The sequence below is a fragment of the Hippoglossus hippoglossus genome, chromosome 21 (assembly GCF_009819705.1).
Source record: "Hippoglossus hippoglossus isolate fHipHip1 chromosome 21, fHipHip1.pri, whole genome shotgun sequence".
Lineage (NCBI taxonomy): Eukaryota > Metazoa > Chordata > Actinopteri > Pleuronectiformes > Pleuronectidae > Hippoglossus > Hippoglossus hippoglossus.
Genome location: NC_047171.1, coordinates 6,179,968 through 6,200,011, shown reverse-complemented (window position 1 = coordinate 6,200,011; position 20,044 = coordinate 6,179,968). Strand labels below are relative to the sequence as shown.

General features: G+C 44.0%; 1 protein-coding gene and 1 long non-coding RNA gene across 5 annotated transcripts in view; one reads left to right on the top strand and one right to left on the bottom strand.

Moving 5' to 3' along the window:
* LOC117755210 (neuropilin-2-like) overlaps nt 1–20,044 on the top strand; it is a 90,780-nt gene that overhangs the window by 51,264 nt on the left and 19,472 nt on the right. For all 4 annotated transcript variants that reach the window (XM_034574799.1, XM_034574796.1, XM_034574798.1 and 1 more), the window contains exons 8-13: nt 1,625–1,769; nt 5,659–5,834; nt 6,135–6,308; nt 7,661–7,805; nt 18,527–18,601; nt 19,344–19,508. In XM_034574799.1, the coding sequence (XP_034430690.1) occupies nt 1,625–1,769; nt 5,659–5,834; nt 6,135–6,308; nt 7,661–7,805; nt 18,527–18,601; nt 19,344–19,508 (880 nt within the window). The remainder of the gene's footprint in view (nt 1–1,624; nt 1,770–5,658; nt 5,835–6,134; nt 6,309–7,660; nt 7,806–18,526; nt 18,602–19,343; nt 19,509–20,044) is intronic.
* LOC117755214 overlaps nt 13,436–20,044 on the bottom strand; it is a 48,876-nt gene continuing 42,267 nt past the window's right edge. The window contains exon 4 of the long non-coding RNA XR_004612559.1: nt 13,436–13,476. This is a non-coding gene — a long non-coding RNA (uncharacterized LOC117755214). The remainder of the gene's footprint in view (nt 13,477–20,044) is intronic.

Sequence of the window (20,044 nt, the reverse complement as noted above, 5' to 3'; positions counted from 1 at the left end):
TTCGGGGCCTTTGGGCATTTTCCCATCATTTAACTGGTCACAGTTTCTGGTATTAAGGCTATTGTGAGGGCACGGGTTCACTGGGTCTGACTTTATGTCGTACACCCCGGGGGGGTCACAGGTTCGATTCCCCGCTGGCCCAGTGGCCTTCTTGTTTCTGCAAGTCGGAAACACCCTTCACCCATATTCCCTCGCCCCTGACGGGTCCTGTGGTTTAATGGATCGAGAACAGGAGGAAAGTAGTGAATTTACACACACAGACACACATACACACCAAAACAAAGCTAACATCTATAAACGAGTACCCAAGCAAGTAATTGCAAGGCCTTTTGGCTCTGCTGAATGAGGTTTACTGCTCCCTGTAATAGACACACTATGTGGTGTTTTCAGCACTGATGTAACATAATAGAAAGAGTGTTAGAGGCACAGAGGGAAAACAGCCTTTGAGGTCCTGTAATGGATTTTTTCCCCCCTTAAATTTATAGCAGTATATCATCATGGCAGGGAGAGAGAGAAGGAGAGAGAGAGGAGGAGAGAGAGAGAGGAGGAGAGAGATGTCGAAGAGACAGACAGAGCGGAGGGAAGAAAGTGAAATAATAGGGGAAAGAGCAAGAGGCTCCAGCTGCGTTTTCCTGCGGTGAGCCTGACGGAGATGACACTGGGGCTGATAGACAGAGATATGAAGTCTTGTTGTCAGGAGACAAAAACAGTTCTTCTGGCCATGTGTGCGCTCGCATTCAATTTCCTTTCATCTGGATTTGTGTGTGTTTTCCGAGGAAATCATTGTGTGCCTGTGTGTGTGTGTGTGTGTAACTGCACACACAGTGGGGAGAAGCTGGCAGGGCACTGTGTAAGGTGGTGAAAAGTAGATTGTGTGTCTCTGTCTGCGTCTGTGTATGCATATGTATGTATGTGTGTGTGTGTGTGTGTGTGTGTGTGTGTGTGTGTGTGTGTGTGTGTGTGTACGTCTGAAAGGGAAACGGAAAGAGGACTGCACTGAGAAAACGACTTTCCCGCACACATATGATTTATTACACAGTGCGCACAGTGTGTGTGTGTATGCACGTGCACATAAATAAACCTCCTTACTTCTGTTGTGCACAGGCAAAGTGTTTATATTGTGTGTGCACATGTACAGTGTGTGTGCACTTGAAGTCCCCTGGCCTCTTTGACTGGTGTTCAATTATTATGCTGTCTAAACTTTCTAAACTGTTGTTAGAGTTCGTCATGTTTCTCCTCCTAAATCCCTCCTGTTGTTTTTACATCTCCGTGTATACGAGGGTTAAATAAACAAGACACCCTGTGTGAGTGAGTCAGCTCCAGAGACGAGAGCCTGGTCGCCGCTTGCCCCCACGACACGTCACGTCTGTGGGCTAAACACAATCTGACTCCAGCTCCATATTTAACCTGCGGACATGAGGCTGATAGACTAGCAAAACAAAATGATAATGATGTACGACCCAGTGATATCAGGGCTCTGCTCCTTTGTCGTATCAAGGATGTGTGTTCAATCTCCTGTGTCATCGTTAAGACGACCCTGAAACTGAGCTCCTGTTGCACCCCCCCCCTCTGCTCAGGAAAACAGTGAAGTAAATGGCCTCCTCTCCTCTCTCTCTCTTCGTAGGTTTTCCATGCCAATGTGGATGCCACAGAGGTGGTCCTCAATCGGATCCCGCTGCCGGTCCTGGCCCGCTTCGTGCGAGTCCGACCTCAGACCTGGAAGAACGGCATCGCGCTGCGCTTCGAGCTGTACGGCTGTCAGATTACGGGTAAGGAAGATGAAATATCTTTTTTTTTCCCTCCTGCCTCCTCGTGGGACTCACTTCTGTGAAAACACATGTATTCGTCTTGCCAAGTTTTACACCGGTGATATACTGGCTTTTACAACAGGTCAGAAGGTGGGTCAGAGCGAAAAATAACTCCCTTAGAAAACATTTCCTGGAGAAGAAGAGGAACACTTGAAAGGGTCTTTTCCAGCGTCTTTATTCAAATAATCAAATATTGAATAATTCAGTAATTTGTCCACCTATTAATCCATCCAACGCTCCTATTCACACTTTAATCTACTTTCTCCAAACGGTTTCTCTCCCTTCACACACACACACACACATCACAAGTGCACTCACACTCTTGCCCTCGCTCTTTCATGTACATATCCTCCCTCTATGTCTCCCACTCGCACAACGCACACTAAAACACACACACACACACACACGCACGCACACAAAAAGAAACACTCACAGTCCTAATAGAATAATACTAGAGTGTGATGTGTGGGTGATAACATCAGAGAGTAACAGGCTCTCAGCTTTCATCTGCAGCCCTGGCAAACAAACACGATTTCAACCAGCATAATCAGCTCAATACTATAAATAGATAAAACTTAATTAGACTGTCTCTCTGTGTGTGTGTGTGTGTGTGTGTGTGTGTGTGTGTGTGTGTGTGTGTGTGTGTGTGTGTGTGTGTGTGTGTGTGTGTGTGTGTGTGTGTGTGTGTGTGTGTGTGTGTAACTACTTGTACTTCTATCTTTGTGAGGACAACATTAAGAGTGGGAACGTTTTGTCTCCAAAACTTCAAACAGCGGTTCAAAGGTCAGAGGTTTAGGTAACGTTCGGGGTCGGGGGTTGAGATTAGGCATTCAGTTGTAATACTTGAGGGTATAGGGTGAGGGGCAATGGGAAATGTAATATGTGTCCTCTCAAAGATAGAAGTATATGTTTCTCTGTGTGTGTGTGTGTGTGTGTGTGTGTGTGTGTGTGTGTGTGTGTGTGTGTGTGTGTGTGTGTGTGTGTGTGTGTGTGTGTGTGTGTGTGTGTGTGTGTGTGTGTGTGTGTGTGTGTGTGTGTGTGTGTGTGTGTGTGTGTGTCCCAGCTCCCCTGTATCATTATTGGGTTAGAGCCTCTCTCTGCTGCCATCGTGGTGGCCATTGAGAGGGACAGATATGCTCTTATCTAGGAGGGCTATTTCAGCACCCACACAAATCACAATCACACCATAACAATATGATACTGTGCGTGTGTGTGTGTGTGTGTATAAGTGTCTGTGTGTGTGTGAGAGGCAGAGTGATACAGCAGGTAAAGTAGACGGACGTGGCATATATCAGGTACCCTAACCTGTGTTCTTTTCCACAAATTGCCCTTTTTTTTTTTACCCCATTTTAACACCTGAAATTGCATTATACATCACCCTACTTTCCTCACTACTCTCAGCCCTGAGAATCCATTCAACACATCTTTTTGGCCAACTCCGTTCCCCTGGATATTGCCCATTTCTGCCACCGCGTAATGTCAGCAATCCATCATGAGCCCCGAGGAAAACACTGACTTTTTATGCAAACTCTTGACACCTTCAGACTAGTTTGTCCTCTGTTGAAGGGGGAGGACTGAGTCGGTTACTTCAGAGCCAAACAAACACTTTCCCTGAAATATGTTTATAACCTGCAGAGAGAACCTCATGAGGAAAACATATCTGCTATTAGCCGTGCCGTATCTTTTCTTTTCCCCCGCCCTGCACTCAGACGTATTGGCGAGCACACACATTCGCACACTGCCAGGGGGTGTGTGATAATGCCCCACACAGGCCTATAAAGGAGGTCATAAAGCAGTCAGTCAGTGACATGTCATTAACTTAAATCACACTTTTATGTCCCTCACTCGACTTTTTCCTCACTTTCTGCCGATCCCTCTTCACTGTCACTCTGTTTTTTCTTTCCTTCTCGTTCTGCCTTTTTCCTCCGTCCTTCCATCACCTTTGTGGAAAGCCTCCGTTCCCAATCCCCCCCTCCCTCAATCGATCCCACCCTTAAATGTTCCCTATCCCTGCCTCATTCAGCTCCGCCTCGCTCCATCCTTTCTTCTCTCCCACTGTAATCTTTTTTTATTCGGCCCTGCGGCACCTATCATTCATTTATTTTTAGCTCCTTTGTTTTTTTTTTCTCACTGGGCTCATGTAGTGTGTACATTTGTATCAAGATAAATGTATATCGGCGTGATAGAGGCGTCGGTGAGTACTATGTAGGGTCTTTAGTGAGACCCTGTTATCTGGAAAAAGCACAGTGTGTGTGCGAACATGCGTGGGCTGGACATCAGAGCGTGAGTGAGAAAAAGTGTGTTTCAACCTGTGAGAGAGACCTTGACTCTCCAACCACTACGTGCTGGTGGATGTATTGCTTTGTGTAAGTGTGTGTGTCTATGTGTGTGCGTGTGTGTGTGTGTGTGTGTGTGTGTGTGTGTGTGTGTGTGTGTGTGTGTGTGTGTGTGTGTGTGTGTGTGTGTGTGTGTGTGTGTGTGTGTGTGTGTGTGTGTGTGTGTGTGTGTGTGTGTGTGTGTGAGCTTTAAGGGCTCTCCTGCTGTCGTGTCATATCTGGCTATTTCTGTTCGATTGTTCTGCGATCTCCAGAGATGATATTCTCCCACTATCGACTCCCACTGCACTCCTGCATTAAAACGCCTGCTGGTGTCCAGTAGCCGCTGAAACAACCAGATGCGGGGGGGGGGGAGAACCGTTGAATAAACAAAACAATAACATCATTTTCTTTTCGGCTAATCGGTTCTGAAGCTTGCGTTGGCTCATCTTGCAATGGCCATTGCTGCTGCCGTTGTTGTTGTTGTTGTTGTTTATTCTTCATCCATTATTCACCAAAGTGAGGCGCAGTTGCAAACGTCACAACATTAAACTTTCATCTCCTCGAAGACCCGTAGAATGTCACCATCAATCACCGTCACCCTTCACTGTCAGTCCGCTCTCCTCCTCCTCCTCCTCCTCCTCCCTTTATCTTTCACACCCCTTCCTCTCCACCCGCTCTCTTTTCAGTCCATCTCTGCTTGACCTTTTGCCTCTCTCTTTATCTCCCCCTTGTCCTTAAACTCCTCATCCTCACCCTCTATCTCGCTGCTTTATTCCTCCTTCTGTTTCCTTCCCTCACATCTTCATCCCTTCATCTCTCTTCCACTGCCATAATGTCTGAGTCCTCTTCATTTTTAAATACAAATGGTCACTTTGTTTGGTTCCCTTTGTGCTTTTTTGTGTGGGGCTTTTTTCATGGCAACACCATATTTTAATTCTTGTTAGACTAAAGCACATTAAACAGTATCACTTTGATCTGCAGCTTGCTTTCATTTAGTTCTTCTGTTTTCAGGCTCAATTCCCTGTGAAGAATCCCCTTCGGTAGCTCAGTTAAAGTTATGCAGCAACTTTGCAGCATGAAGCAGGAAGGAAAAATAATGAAATGGGTTGATAGAGAGCAGCTCCGAGGGGCTGTGGAGCACAACACAACCCCGTTGTGGTTGTTTTTGTCAACCTGTGAGAGCATGTACCAAGATGATATCAAACGGAAACACCAAATTATTCTTGACCTTAAAGTCAATACCAATCAGGAAGATCTTTTCGACAACAAAAAATCATTAAACCAGGGTGTAGCAAAATCCAACAGTCATTCAAGAATAATGATAATAGTATGTATCAGCCTACCAACCTTCAAATTACCTTAAATCATCACTATAACCATTTCCAAAGCTTTTCAATTTAATATCTCACTTCCTGGCAGCTTCTAATTTAACTTCACATTTTATTTGACAAACTTCCGATGTAGAATTTATCAAATGCCCAGTGGAGATGTAAAAATAAACTTATTTTATTTTTCTCTGTGTGCTGTGTTAGATGCTCCCTGCTCAGAACTACAGGGCATGTTGTCTGGGCTGCTGCCCGACTCCCAGATCTCTGCATCCTCCATGAGGGACATCCACGGCTCCATGGGTGCAGCCCGACTGGTGGCCAGTCGGTCCGGCTGGTTCCCCAACCCGACGCAGCCTATAGCTGGAGAAGAGTGGCTACAGGTGAGTCACTTTTATCACAGCACACTACATGTTCTAATGAGAAAGATTACCCTACATATTAAGATGTTCAATAATGATTTAAAAGATTTTTTGATAAAGCAATTTAAAATGTTTGAAAAATATAATGTTTAAAAATGAAAACTAAAGATGTAACGCTAAGTAATCACTTAAAACATTTCCAATTCTTAATGGAAAACAATCATTGACCATATGGGAAAGTCAAAGTAGGCCGGGGATCTGGAAATTGATCGGCTTCTATGTTGAAAACAGGGAGCTAACAATAATAACTCTGTGTTATAGGTGGACCTGGGTGTGCCCAAGATGGTGCGAGGCATTATCACCCAGGGTGCAAGAGGGCTGGAGGGCAGCACCAGCGCCGAGAACAGGGCATTTGTCAGGAAGTACAAACTGGCGCACAGCTTGACCGGCAAAGACTGGACGTCCATCACTGACAGCAAGACTGGGTTCGCCAAGGTAAGCACACACACACGCACACACACACACACACACACACACACACACACACACACACACACACACACGCACACACACACACACACACACACACACACACACACACACACACACACACACACACACACACACTGACATGTACCCTCATCTCCGATTGTCACTGTCAGTTCTTCCTCATTTGTAGTTTATTTATAGCTGTCTTTCAAAGAAATCCCTCTTCACTCTCTCTCTTTCTCTCCCTCCCTCTTTGTATCTTTCTCTAACTCAGCCTCGTCATTTTCAGTCAAAAAAAAAAGAAAAAGAAATCCATTTTATTACAGCCAAAGCTCTGATAATAATTCAATTTAATTACCTCACTCTTCATTCTCCCTGCCTCTTCCTTTGTGTCCCTCTTACTCCTCTGTACTCTCCCTCTCTGCTTCTTCTCCGTCTCTCCATCCTCTCGCTCGCTCACCCTCTATTTGTCTCTCATGGGTGTTAATTAAAAATGTCTTTCCTGCATCACCACCCAACACTGCCGGCAGTCTTAACACACAGTGAGACAGGGCACTTTAAACTCTGTTCTCCTTCCTGAGACTCAGTCTTAAAACCCTTTAATAGCACTACTGAGTGCCTGGCTTCTTCTCCTGCTGCTTAAAATCCCACTTCCTCTCATCTGCCTGTCGTTTTTAAACGGGCATCCTGGGAAATCCATCATATGTTTTTATATATATATTCCTAGAATGGGGGGAGACAGAAGATCCAATTCAATTAATGAAACCAATATTATAACTTTCACCAACCCAGTAAATGTGTGGCGCAGTCTAGTCAGTTCTCAGCTTGTAATAAATATTTTTCTTTTTGCCAGAGGCTGTTGCAAGCTGCCTCGAAAAAGTGATTCGGAAATCAAAAGAAACACACTCTCTGTTGTTATTTATATGGCACATGTCACACTGTGTTGGGAAACAATGCTGATTAGTGCTGTTGTATGACAAGCGTATCATTTTCCTATTGTCTCACAATGAGACTTAAACAGTGGAGAAATTAAATAACTCGTCTTCATTGATTTACTCCGGGTTTCTGTATTGCTTCAGAGATCTCTGCTGTCTCTATCACATTCTGACACATTTCACACAGGTCAAAGCTTGTCACTCACAGTTTTGTGTCTCACCCTTTAAAGCTCCTACCTTGCAGGCATCAGTCATTTGCCTTTAGACCGATTTTCCTTGTGAGTTCACGAACTGAGCTCACGTATGTGAAACCTGGCAGGAAAACATGCTTTACACTGGAGCAAAGGAATGTTTTACTCTCTAATATCTCTCTGAAGACTTGTAACATCCAGTCTCCTCATGACTTTGCTTCCCTCCTCTTAGATTTTCGAAGGCAACGGCCACTACGACACTCCAGAGGTGCGGAGGTTCGAGGAGATAGTCGCCCAGTACATCAGAGTGTTTCCGGAGAGGTGGTCGCCCGCTGGGATCGGCATGAGGATGGAGGTGCTCGGCTGTGACCTGCCAGGTAAAGAGCACTCTCTTGCTTATGTGAGATAACAAGAGGTTACACACATTTCAAATCACTGTGCACACAGATGGACTCACAACTTTGAGCTCGCAGGAATGTGCACTTGTGCGCGGACATAGAAATTCACACAGATAAGCAGACTAATACACAGTGTCAATACCCACACGTAAAACAAATGCTCTATTAAAACACATTACCCACCTACTGTGATCAATATCAATCTTTTCCAAATCTTAAACAGTATATCACCATAATTATTGTGATATGTATACATATATATATGAATTGTCACAAACTAAACATTAGTAACTGAAATGTGCTGTGTAAATCATGCAATTAATCCTCGTCATCTGCCATGAGTACATGTCTGGTTGTGTGCTTGTGAACGTACAATATGTGTGTGTTTTTTATCCGTCATACTTCTCTGTGTCTCTGTATACAAATATATGTACAGTATTTGAATATGTGTGTATGCATATGCTTATATAAAGTACACACTCACGTGCATACGGCAAAGCGGTGGTTTAAGTAATCATGTTGCTCTATAGGAGATTTGGTACCATGTCTGGACAGGGATTAACATGTCTAGGTCACGGGACTTTTACTAATAGTGCCCAGCTGTGTAGTTGTTCTGTATTGTGCTCACAGCCTATTGTGTTAATAACATGTTGTCTGGCTTGTGTTTAGTGAACGGTGATGTGCATGTTGTGCTTTGATTTTGGTTTCCATCATCAGTCATGATTCTGTTAGAGAAAATATAATTTTTGGTTTTTCAGCTGACACCAGCTGACATGAAGCAGGCTGGTCGTGTGTGTGTGTGTGTGTGTGTGTGTGTGTGTGTGTGTGTGTGTGTGTGTGTGTGTGTGTGTGTGTGTGTGTGTGTGTGTGTTTGTGTGTCTTTATTAATGGGGACACAATACATCCTTGATGTGTCGGGAGCAGGCAGGAGACTGGTGATAATTGGGAGACACACACAGGTTACGTTGCGGTTTCAAACTTAGTCTCAAAGCTCATGAGAAAACATGAAAGGTGGCAGGTTTCAACCACTGTGACTGTTTTCGGTATTAAATAGTCACAATATTATGTTTTTATTCTCATTAAATTAAGACTTTATTCAGAATTAGTTTTTCTTCCACGTGGCCCGAATACTCTATCTTACATTTGGATTGTATAGAGACATCATTCTCAGAAGAAGAGGTTGCTTACTTAGATGATATTCTTCCTTATTTTCATTTTGAGTTTTATTTGAGTGGCAGCGCAGAGAATCTAAAATATCAACTCATCGGCGTGAAACCCTGCTGGCACAATAAAGTAATAGTGAAACATTGACCTTGTCGGTCGTATTCCACGAATGAAGCCAAATCATTTCCCTTTAATGGAGATACATTTTTCATCATATGCCCAATCATGCTGACAGTAACCTCTGTGACTGCACTGCCAGTGGTTGACTCTGTCTGCTCGTTATTGAACAGAACAACATCATTCACATCGTATCTGCAGCCAATCGCGATCGCAGCGCTGATCAACCCCTTGGCTCTCGGGGCTGCGTGATTGTCTGCCGGTCGGCCTCGTCTGTGTCTGCGTGCCAGATGTTTGCCCTCTGGATGTAATCCGTGCATTAGACATGATAACAGTTCATTCCCACTTCACATGATCACCGCGGCGACTGCCCCAGCTACCACCCTTAACACCACCGCACACAGCCACACACGGAGATAATTCTGCATCCCAGTGGCTTAGAGCAGTTTGATTTTGTTCAATTTCACTGTGTCTGGTTTTTAATTGTCTCCACACAAGGGGAAGTGAGGATAACAGTGAAAAACGCATGATCTCACTAGATATGCAGTCACAATCCGTCTGCTAGAGCTATAACGGAAAACAATAAAACAGGAAAGCACATTAAACAACTACTGAGCGTGCTGTGCGTAATGTTTGTGTGTAGGTGTGTGCGCGTGTGTGTGTGTGTGTGTGTGTAGGTGATGTGCATACGTGTGTGTTTGTGAGCAAGTGTTGAGTTGCAACGGAAGATAAAATATTCAACAGAGTGCATCAGCTTCAGTCCACTGAACAAAGCTGTTTGCACATAAGTCACATGCACAAGAAAACGCGGACACATTTAAATCTTATAACTACAACATTTACACACACACACAGAAAAGATACAAAGTCATCCAGGAAAAAAAATCCTCTCTCCACATGAAATCCTATGAGGTTGTTTTTCCCTCCTCTATCTAAAAACTTTCCATTCGTCTCAACAGGCAGCTTTAACAACAGCTCGAGCCCTGATTATTATTATTTATTTTACCAAGCAGGATATGAGGCTACCCCACATTTATGACGCACCCTTGATCCTCTATAAAAACCGTGGAAGTTCCCCTTTTTCCGCCCCCAGCGCCTCGAGCTACATCCCCACCTGTCTCAGCACCGCCCGCAAACTGAAGGAGGGAATGAATGAAGTGATGAATAAATGAGAAGAGACACTGTGAGGCGATCACATGTTCACTGACACACACACACACACACACACACACACACACACACACACACACACACACACACTCACACACACACACACACACACAGTGCGGTGGATGAAGCAATCAGAGTAGCCCTTCTATTATTCAGTGGTTTGTTTCTCTACCTATTTTTCTTAAGACCCAGAGAGAACACGGACCTCTGCTGGTGACCAGAGTCCAGAGACCTTCTTTTCTTTTTATAAATAATAAAATGAGATGAGACTTTGTAAGAACATTTTATTTTCAACAAAAGAAATCTTGATCACGATAGGTTTGTGGATTTCTTTGGGCCATAGAGTGAAATTATGCTCAAACTCCATACCTGGTCCACTACAGGTGGTCGACATGTGGTTAATGGCAGTGCTGCACACATCAGTAGATACCCCGTGGTTTTGTAATGTGTGATAATAAAGGACGGCTTTCAGGTTTTTTCCGTCATTGTTAAAAGTGGCACTGAGTAGAAAACCTCTACCAAGAGCCAACAGTCCACTTAAACTCAGTCAGGCTGCACACACTAATAGAAATCACTCCTCTACGTGTGTCTAATAGTTTACATCCAGACCCATTTATTATTCCCTGAGAAATTGGTGAAAACTTCAAAAAAAATGCGCTATCAAAAGAAAGTGATAACATTTGTCTGGATCGTCCCCAAAACTTAATGGTTTCTGTCTTGTTCCATGAGCCATCCTTCCATCAAGTTTCAATAAAACCGGTTGTGTAGTTTTTGTGTAATCCTGCAAAGACAGACACACAGCAATGAAAATGTAACCTCCTTGGCAGAAGTAATGAAAATGTTCCGTTGACTCTTCCCCGGCTGGTGACAGCCATGGTCATGCTTGTGTTGCATTTTATTAATCCTTAATTCGAAGAAAAATGCTTGTACCCAAGTTGGCTTCCTGTCAGCTGTTGTCATAAATAACAAACCTGCATCATCTGAAATGTTTGGCATCGTAACATGATGGATATGATATAATTCACATTAATATCTAGCCATGCAAATGACTGGTCGACAGTAATACAGTAGTAACTGGGATAAGAATACAAGCCTCCTCTTCTTTTCATTCATGTCTGCAAACCAGTGCTGCTGTATTTAGATTTAAGCAGCATTTAGTGTTGCTTAGGCATCATTTATTCATCAATCAAAAGTATATAGAGACAAAGACAATATGATACGATGTCAGTCGAAAAACCTTATATCACTTAAACACCAGCTTTAACAAACTCGCAGAAAACATTGCTTTTCCATTACCGCTGCTGTATTGTTTTCATATTTCACAATGAAGCGCACTGACCTGGCCTTGGGGCTGTAAAACAATTTCCCCACATGGGAGAGACAATCTCTGCACCCAATTACAATGAAGAAATCCGAAATTACGGATACGGGGGTTGTCAGAGGGGGCACACAATAATATAGTTTAGCATCTCATTACCGCGCCAAACCCTCGGTGCGAAAACAGACACAAATCCAGGGTATTATTGCGGGACTCATTCTAATCATTCATGCCAGCTACGGAGGCAACGTGTAATTTGGGTCTCGACTTTTGGATGTGAGCAGAGAGCTGCCGGGCTGCCAGATTGGTTCATGTTCTAAATGACTGAGCTATCAGAACATCTGCTATGCACTCATCTCCCTCGCTCAACACCCAGTGGTTAGCAGGCAGACACACACACACACACACACACACACACACACACACACACACTAGGGCTGCAACTTACAATTTTTTTTGATAATCGATTAATCTGTCTATTATTTTTTAAGATTTATTGATTAATCAGATAAAAAGCCAAAAAGCCATTTTTCGTTTGCGTTTATTCCTGAGAGCCACACTTTGTGCCAGGTATAATAACAGACCAGACTAATCGATGACTAAATTAGTTGCCAACTATTTTTATAATCGATTAATTTGATTAGTTGTTTCAGCCCTAACACACACACCACCTGTTTGGCATAAAGACAGGGGTTTGTTATCAGTTGTATGTCACGACACACATAGTTCCTCGTCTCCATTGAAAACTATAGTGTTGGGTGGGGAACTTGAGGAAAATAACAGCCACTGACGAACACAGACAGGGGCCAGCAGCTTTGTGTCCAGAGTCACAGCTTTATTCATCTGCAGCTGCTCTTTGAATCAGGGATCTTCACTTGCCATGGGTTCTTACACACTGCCAAGCAGATTCTGATTACAGTTCTTACCCCCTGATTTCCAACAAAACCACAATGATTAACCCAGTAGGGGTGCTACGGTTGGAACACCATATCATGGCTGATGGCGTGTGTTTCTGCTGCCTTTTCAATAAAAGATTTGATGTTAGAAAAGACGGAAAGAAACCTGCGCAGACCAGTCGATTCAAAGGTTAGCCTCAACTGGTGTGTGGACATTTCTTCTTTCTTTCTTCGTCTTCTGGTTTTCGTCGCTTCAGCCCTTATCAAGTTTGGATGTTCGTTCTTTTATATACTTTTCTATTTATAGACATTGGCCAGTGACTGGGTGAGTGTCCGATCCTCTGGACAGCCTGTGGATATACCAGCTACTGTCAAGGAATCTTTTACTAAAATACAAAGGAGGTCAATCTGAGAAAAGACAAAGTTGCATGTGAGAAAGTGTAGATTTCTATGAATGTGAAGCAGTTTGTTGTTGGGAAATCCATTCAGGGTCACATTTTCATGTAGGAAGCAACAAGTAAGTTAATGAGGTTCCATCAATCACATGTTGATGATGCTGGACACGGAAAACACGCACACACACACACTCAAAAACACCTCCATAGTTACTACGACTCCCTGCAGGGAATATTGTTGTTTAGAGGTCTTGTTCCAGAGGTGTTCTGCTGTTCTAGGTTTCCAGCCAATTGTTCAGGTTATGCCAAGTGTGTGTGTGTGTGTGTGTATGCGTGTGTGTGTGTGTGTGTGTGTGTGTGTGTGTGTGTGTGTGTGTGTGTGTGTGTGTGTGTGTGTGTGTGTGTGTGTGTGTGTGTGTGTGTGTGTATGCGTGTGTGTGTGTGTGTGTGTGTGTGTGTGTGTGTCCAACATTGCTGATCGCTTTCACGTGTGTGCCGTGGCTCCTGTCCAGGCGCTTCCATGTGATTGGTATCATGTGTCCTCAGTCCCACCGCTCGCTCTCTCTCTCTCTCTCTCTCTCTCTCTCTCTCTCTCTCTCTCTCTCTGCTGCTCCTACTCCTGTCTTCTCTCGCTCCTCTGTAGAGATCAATGTGATTATATAAACACAACATTCACCAACAGCGACAGCAACCAGATTGCAGGATTTTCTTTTTTATTCAATGAATGCAAATTCATCCCGACAAATAGTTATAGAGAAAGCTATGAGTAGACAAACAACATTATTAAATCATTATTATTAATTGGTTAACTTTTGATCAATGCTGCAGCCAAAGCCAGACTAATAGAACCTATAACAAATAGCTGGGTAGTAATAGAGTAGATTGCTGTAAGAAACAAAAAGCTGCCTGCAGCTGCTTCTGTTATTTAATTTAACAAAGTTACAGATCTGACCCTGAACTTTTATACCAACGGGTACAAACCCATTAGCAGGAACAGAAAATAATGTTAGACAGGGTGGCGGTGCTTGTGGCTACTGCTCTCTGCCCATTTGACTTCCCTCCCATCAGAGGAATGTAATCACTCCCCTCCGTTTCACATCTCAATAAACACAATAGGCCTGAAAATCAAGCACCAGTCATTTTAAACCATATACAATCATGTTGGTTTCACTTCAGTAGGACGGTTCAGTTTATCTTTTCCTTCTGCTTCTCCTTGAGTTATCGCACATTGAAACACTTAGGACTGGGCGAAGGTTCAGTGCTGGTGCCGGAGTGTTTATATGTGTGTCTGTGTTCAAAAAACGCTTGGGTTTAAATATTTGGGTCTGACTCGCCTTGTCTCTGCTGACGTGCCTGTCTCTGTTTTTCTCTCCTTTATCGGTCATTCATCCATCCATCCATCCATCCATCTATCCATTATCTCAAGGCACTTTAAATAGTAAGGTCGAGACCGTACAATATTATAGATGAACCCAAAAGTTCCCACAATGAGCAACACTCAAGTAAAAGTCAACATTAGGGTCGTAGATCCACTTTGGTTTGTAGTCTACCAGACAAAACTCAACCTGCTACCATTCTCAAGATGATTTTTATTTGTTTTACAAGTAAATGAACAGTCTACAATAATTTATATTATTTGTGTTTTCATGCTCACATCTCCTGCTGTTCATTAATGTCTGTTACGCGCCAAACCACGGGGATAAGATGTTCAGAGAAAAACAAGACATGTAAATTTTTAATACATGACCCAAAATGCAATATCCCTACAGTTTAATATTGCCAAAAAACTACTGATTGGACCGTGGAAGCCGTTAAAAAAATATATCCTTGTTCACATCGCTTTGTGATCTAGAAAGTTGTCCCTCTCTTCTCCAGAGGATTTAATGGCCCACTTGCTTAATGGCTCTCGCTTCACATCAGCGCATGTCCTTTGTAGCTGACTGCGGTTCAATGCCAGCAGCCTCTCTTTTTATCATCTCAGTTGTTGTCGTACTCAGCTTGACACTTAAGGCTGTAATTACAATCGCGTACCTTGCAGAGCTTTGTTGCACAGTGGACTAATGAGCAATTCCCTGTCAGTAGTTTTCCTGACATAAAGAGCAACTTCGCCTCTTCTGTCTCAGCTGTTGAGCTCATGGCTCTGCCTTGTAGCTACGCTCTGTAATCGGATGGCCCCTTTTTTAACCACAGTCATGCGCTTTAGTCATCTGCCTCCAATAGATTTTTGCCAGGTTCCATAAACTGGCCTTCCACCGTCTACTAGGTATTAAAACTTGTGGTCCAGTGCTGCACTTAACCATAAAACCAGATATTAGCTGGCTGTACAATGGGCTAATTAGGCATTTAGTCTGGAATGGGTTTCCTGCTGTAAAGAACTCCTTTTCCCTCCCACTCATCTTCAGAAGAGGGAGCCATAATTAGTCGAGCACTTTAAGCGACATACAAATCAATCCAGCACTTTTGGTTTTTAAGTACAGTTTGTCTGATTTGCCATTTAGGTCCGTGGCAGGATTTCAATCCCAAAACACTCATGTTTTCCGCCAGTTCTTCTCATTTGATGTCATAGTTAACATTTTACTTCATAATCTCAGCTTTTTAACGCTGGTATCCAAGTTTCCTTTCACTTGGAACTCGGTCTCTCTCAGCCAGCTTTTTGATGCATTGCAGACAGCAAGCGATGCACAAACATGTACTAGTTACAGCAAAGGAGTTTAAGTGAGAAAGATACGATGTGTTTTCAACAGAAATTCTACTTACAGTAAATAAATACCTGCAGCGAACTACTTAGCCAGTGGTAACACAGCCAGTCGCAGTCATTAAATATCAGTGGAGTCCTTGTTACGGTGCACAGTAAAGAGGAGGGTATCTCGTATATGCACAGTCTGCCACTCAGTCTGCCAGTCAATCACATAGTCATTAGGTAAAAGACCCCCCACCACACACACCCCCCACACACACACACAGACCCACCATGTCACCAATAATTTGAGTAGTGATGACGTTCTCTCTCTCTCTCTCTCCCCCTCTCTCTCCCCCCCACACACACACACACACACACTCACACACACTCACACACTTTGTCAGTAGTCATTATTTAAGCTGACAGAGGTAGATTTATACCCAGAGCTCTTTCCATAATTGAACAGTTTTTCGTCTCTCTGTTTCCGCCTCACTCTGCTCAGTCAGCAGATTTACAATGGGTGTGTATGTGCACACGCATGTGTGTGTGTGTTTGACTAAACTAAACACCTCCTGTTTCTCCATTTGTGGTGTGTGTGTGTGTTTGTGTGTGTCTGAGATTCATGGCAGGTTGCTGTAACTCAGTGGCGACCCACTGCAGTATACAGATGTAATGATTATTATATGTTTCACGTTCCAGTTTGAATCCCCCTGTTCTGAACAGACAAATGATATTAAACAATCCTTATAAGGCAATTTGTTGAAATTATTTGTACTGACCTTTACTTGCTACAGAGATCATCCTCGTGGATGGAAAGAGGAGTGGGACGGTGAGGAGGAGGAGGAGGAGGGGAGGACAGGCAGAAAGCGAAACTGGATTAGATAAGTGTAGAGGAGATGGAGATCGACACTGGAGGCTGACAGGAGCTGTGTGTGGTCACTAATTAGGAAAACGGTGGTGAGAGGTGGAAAGGGTTGGGTTCCCTGCTTCGTGCCTCTCCCCCTCTGTCGCTCTCTCATATCCCGCCCCCCCCCACCCTCCATATAGGGGGCTAATTACAGTGGTAAAGGGCACCAAATTAAAACAGCTTAATGTCAGCAGCTGGGAGCTACTTATCCAATGTTAATATCTAATTATGTGTGTGTGTGTGCGTATGTGTGTGTGTGTTGAGACAGCAATATGAAGCCACTCTGTTTGGGCTTATATAATAATCCTGCATACTTTCACTGTAAACAGACTGTGTAAACAACTCAATAAAGTTATGAACACACACACACACACACACACACACACATTAGAGGAATGGCTGAACCTAGACACTTGAACTCAACGCCATTAGTGAAGGTGAAGAGTTCACGCTAAACACATGACACACACACACACAAATACACAGAGAGAGAGAGAGGGAGGGAGAGAGAGCGAGAGAGAGAAAGAGAGAGGGAGAACGATCAGCGAGTGAGTCATGGAAACATCTTGAACAACCAAACAAGCAGTAAATCTACAATGGTGGTCTCACATTCACTGAGCATGGTGGTTGGGACAGATACGAAATGACACCAGACACAGGGAATCCTGAGAAGGTTGAGAGGAGAGCGAACGGCTGCATGAAAAGAGCGAAAGAAAGAGACACAGTCACAACAAAGAGAGAGAGAAAGAGCTGCGGGCGGACAAAAGCGAGGGACGGGTGGAAATCAAAACACGCCTCTGGGGGAGATGACAGAAAGAGAACGAGAGAAAGAGTTATGTGGAAGAAAATTGCGGTTGTGGTAAAAAGAGAAACAACACTAGATAGGGTTTCACTTCTATGCCGGAGAGGCATAGTGTGTGTGTGTGTGTGTTTGTGTGTGTGTGTGTGTGGAAAGAGTCGGGAGCTCTGTGGTAGCGATGGTGGTTTTGCAAAGCAGAACAGAACCTGGACAGATTTATTGTGACAAATGCAGGGAGAAGATAGAAAGACGGAGGGGATTTACAGAGCAGAGGGGTGGATGAGAAAAAAGAAAGACAGACCTTAAAACGACTGGCAGAGAATCAGAGAGAGGACGAAGTGGCTTCTGAGAATCATTTGGGGAAAGGTTTGTGGTGTCAGGCTTGTGCCACGCAAGCCATTCTACTGTTCCCCTTACGTCAATATATAGACCCCGCGCGTGCTTACACCGCGCGTGTGTGTGTGTGTGTGTGTGTGTGTGTGTGTGTGTGTGTGTGTGTGTGTGTGTGTGTGTGTGTGTGTGTGTGTGTGTGTGTGCTGCTTAAGCAGTCAGGGACATTCAAGGAATCTTAACTAACTGTAGAAAACTGCTTATTAAGACCAGAAGGTCTTGGGGTTACACTGACATATCCCTCTGCTGACGTAGGCTTGTGTGTGTGTGTGTGTGTGTGTGTGTGTGTGTGTGTTTGTGTGTGTGTGTGTGTGTGCACACCTCTGATTTATCTATCATACACTGGTTGCTGCTGTGCACCAAGGTCAGTTTGAGTGCAGCATCTATCATCGTAGCGTCGAGTGTGTGTGTGTGTGTGTGTGTGTGTGTGTGTGTGTGTGTGTGTGTGTGTGTGTGTGTGTGTGTGTGTGCACGCGTGTGTGCGTGCCTGCCAACCTGCAGTGGATAAACTGAGTGGTGAGGCGCAGTGTTGAGCCGAGTGCCAGCTCACTGCCTCGGCTCACTCTGTCACTGCCTGGCTCGTGACAAACTTCAGCTCTAATTCACAGTCTGTACAAACATCATTAGTTACTGTGTAATATCTCAATCTCCCTTTGCTCAGAAGTCACAGCTGCTCGGTTAAGATATTACCACTTTCAGTGCTCGCTGGAGCGGCGATAGAACAAACTGGGAAAGTTTGAAAAGGAGAGTTCAGATCTGATTAGTCTAAGTCCAGTAATGTCTCTGCTTACTAGACTGCATTGGAATAAGATGAGTTCATCCTAATTGTATTCTAACCCTTATTCTAACCTATTCTGTCGACAGAATCCACCACTGTACCTGACACAATGACCCCCACTGTGCCCAGAGTGGAAATGACCACTGCTGCAATGAGACCTGGTAAACAAACGCACACACACACACTCATATCTCCATGATTTCAGAGGTCATTACATTAAAAACCTCAACTTAAAACACGTCTTCACCTTAAAATGTAATGATTTATGTTATGATGACTGGTTCTGTGTCCCCATGAGGAAGACAAGCCATAATGTCACTATGTAAACCACTTTGGAAGAGTAATACCTGGACCACACACACACAGACACACACATTTCTTGGAAGTGCACATGCTGACATATTTTCTTCTCATCCACACACACTTACACACACTCTCACACTCTCGAGGTCAAACTCATGATGTCATCGTGCACCTCGGGGCCCCTGGACTTTGAAGTCTGTTGGATTCACGAGTCCCACAGGAGTCTGTGTTTGAGAGAAAATCAGCTCTCACAGTCAGAGGATTTTGCCTCCTCACACACACACACACACACACGCTGGGAACATCATTTCACAGCTTTAGGTCAGCGACTGTCAGACAAGCAGCCTCACTGCTGGACAGTAGTTTAAAGGGGCTGTATGTTAGTTTATGCTTTTGTCGCACATTCAATGTGAGCATCAAATTTCATTCCTGTAATTGACACAGCAGCATCTTTAAATATGTCTTTGATGATCATTGATGACTTTGGCTGGCTGAGGTGCTAAAGGACTAAAAACACAACAGGTGACTTTAAGCCAAAACACCTAAACTATCAAATGTCTTTATTCACAATCTGTGCTTTTTCGTTTTCTCGTCCCACAGCCACCACTCCATCGCTGTCGGCCGTCTGTGACTTTGAGCAGAGCTTGTGCGGCTGGTCGGCTGATCCTCAGTCAGGTGTGAGCTGGTCCCTGCACACAGCCGGCAGCAGTTCAACAGGACACGACACACACGAGACCCGGCAGGATCTGGCACTGGGATCAGACAGTGAGTACTGATTGGAGTATTTATATATATATATATATATATATATATATCCAGCATTATATATAACCTCTCATACTGTGACTCTGTGGTAATGCTGGTTGCAGGTTTTTAATATTGAACATATCGCATGTCCAAATTGCACCATATTCAACACTGCACTTCCATGGCCCCCTGAGCAATACACATGCCGATAAGATGAATGAGTCCAAGATATGCCAGGTCATGTTCTAACAACATCAAGCAGTGTGATGCACCAACTCAATGGTCCTTACCCACACACAGTGACTGCTTAACTCCCCAAAAAGTGTGTTATTATTAACACAATTGTCGCAGTGTGGTCCCTAAAAGTCTGCTTGGGAAAGGAGACTCTGACCAGAGCCTGCATCGGGCTAATTAAGAGCCGAGCAGATCCCAGCGCTGCGAGGAACCACTGACAGCAACTATGATGCAAGGATTTCACTCTAATCTGCTCACAGGGGCACGGCGACTTAATTGGAGTTTTTTTTTTAAATATTAGCTTTAACAGTTTCCCTTCC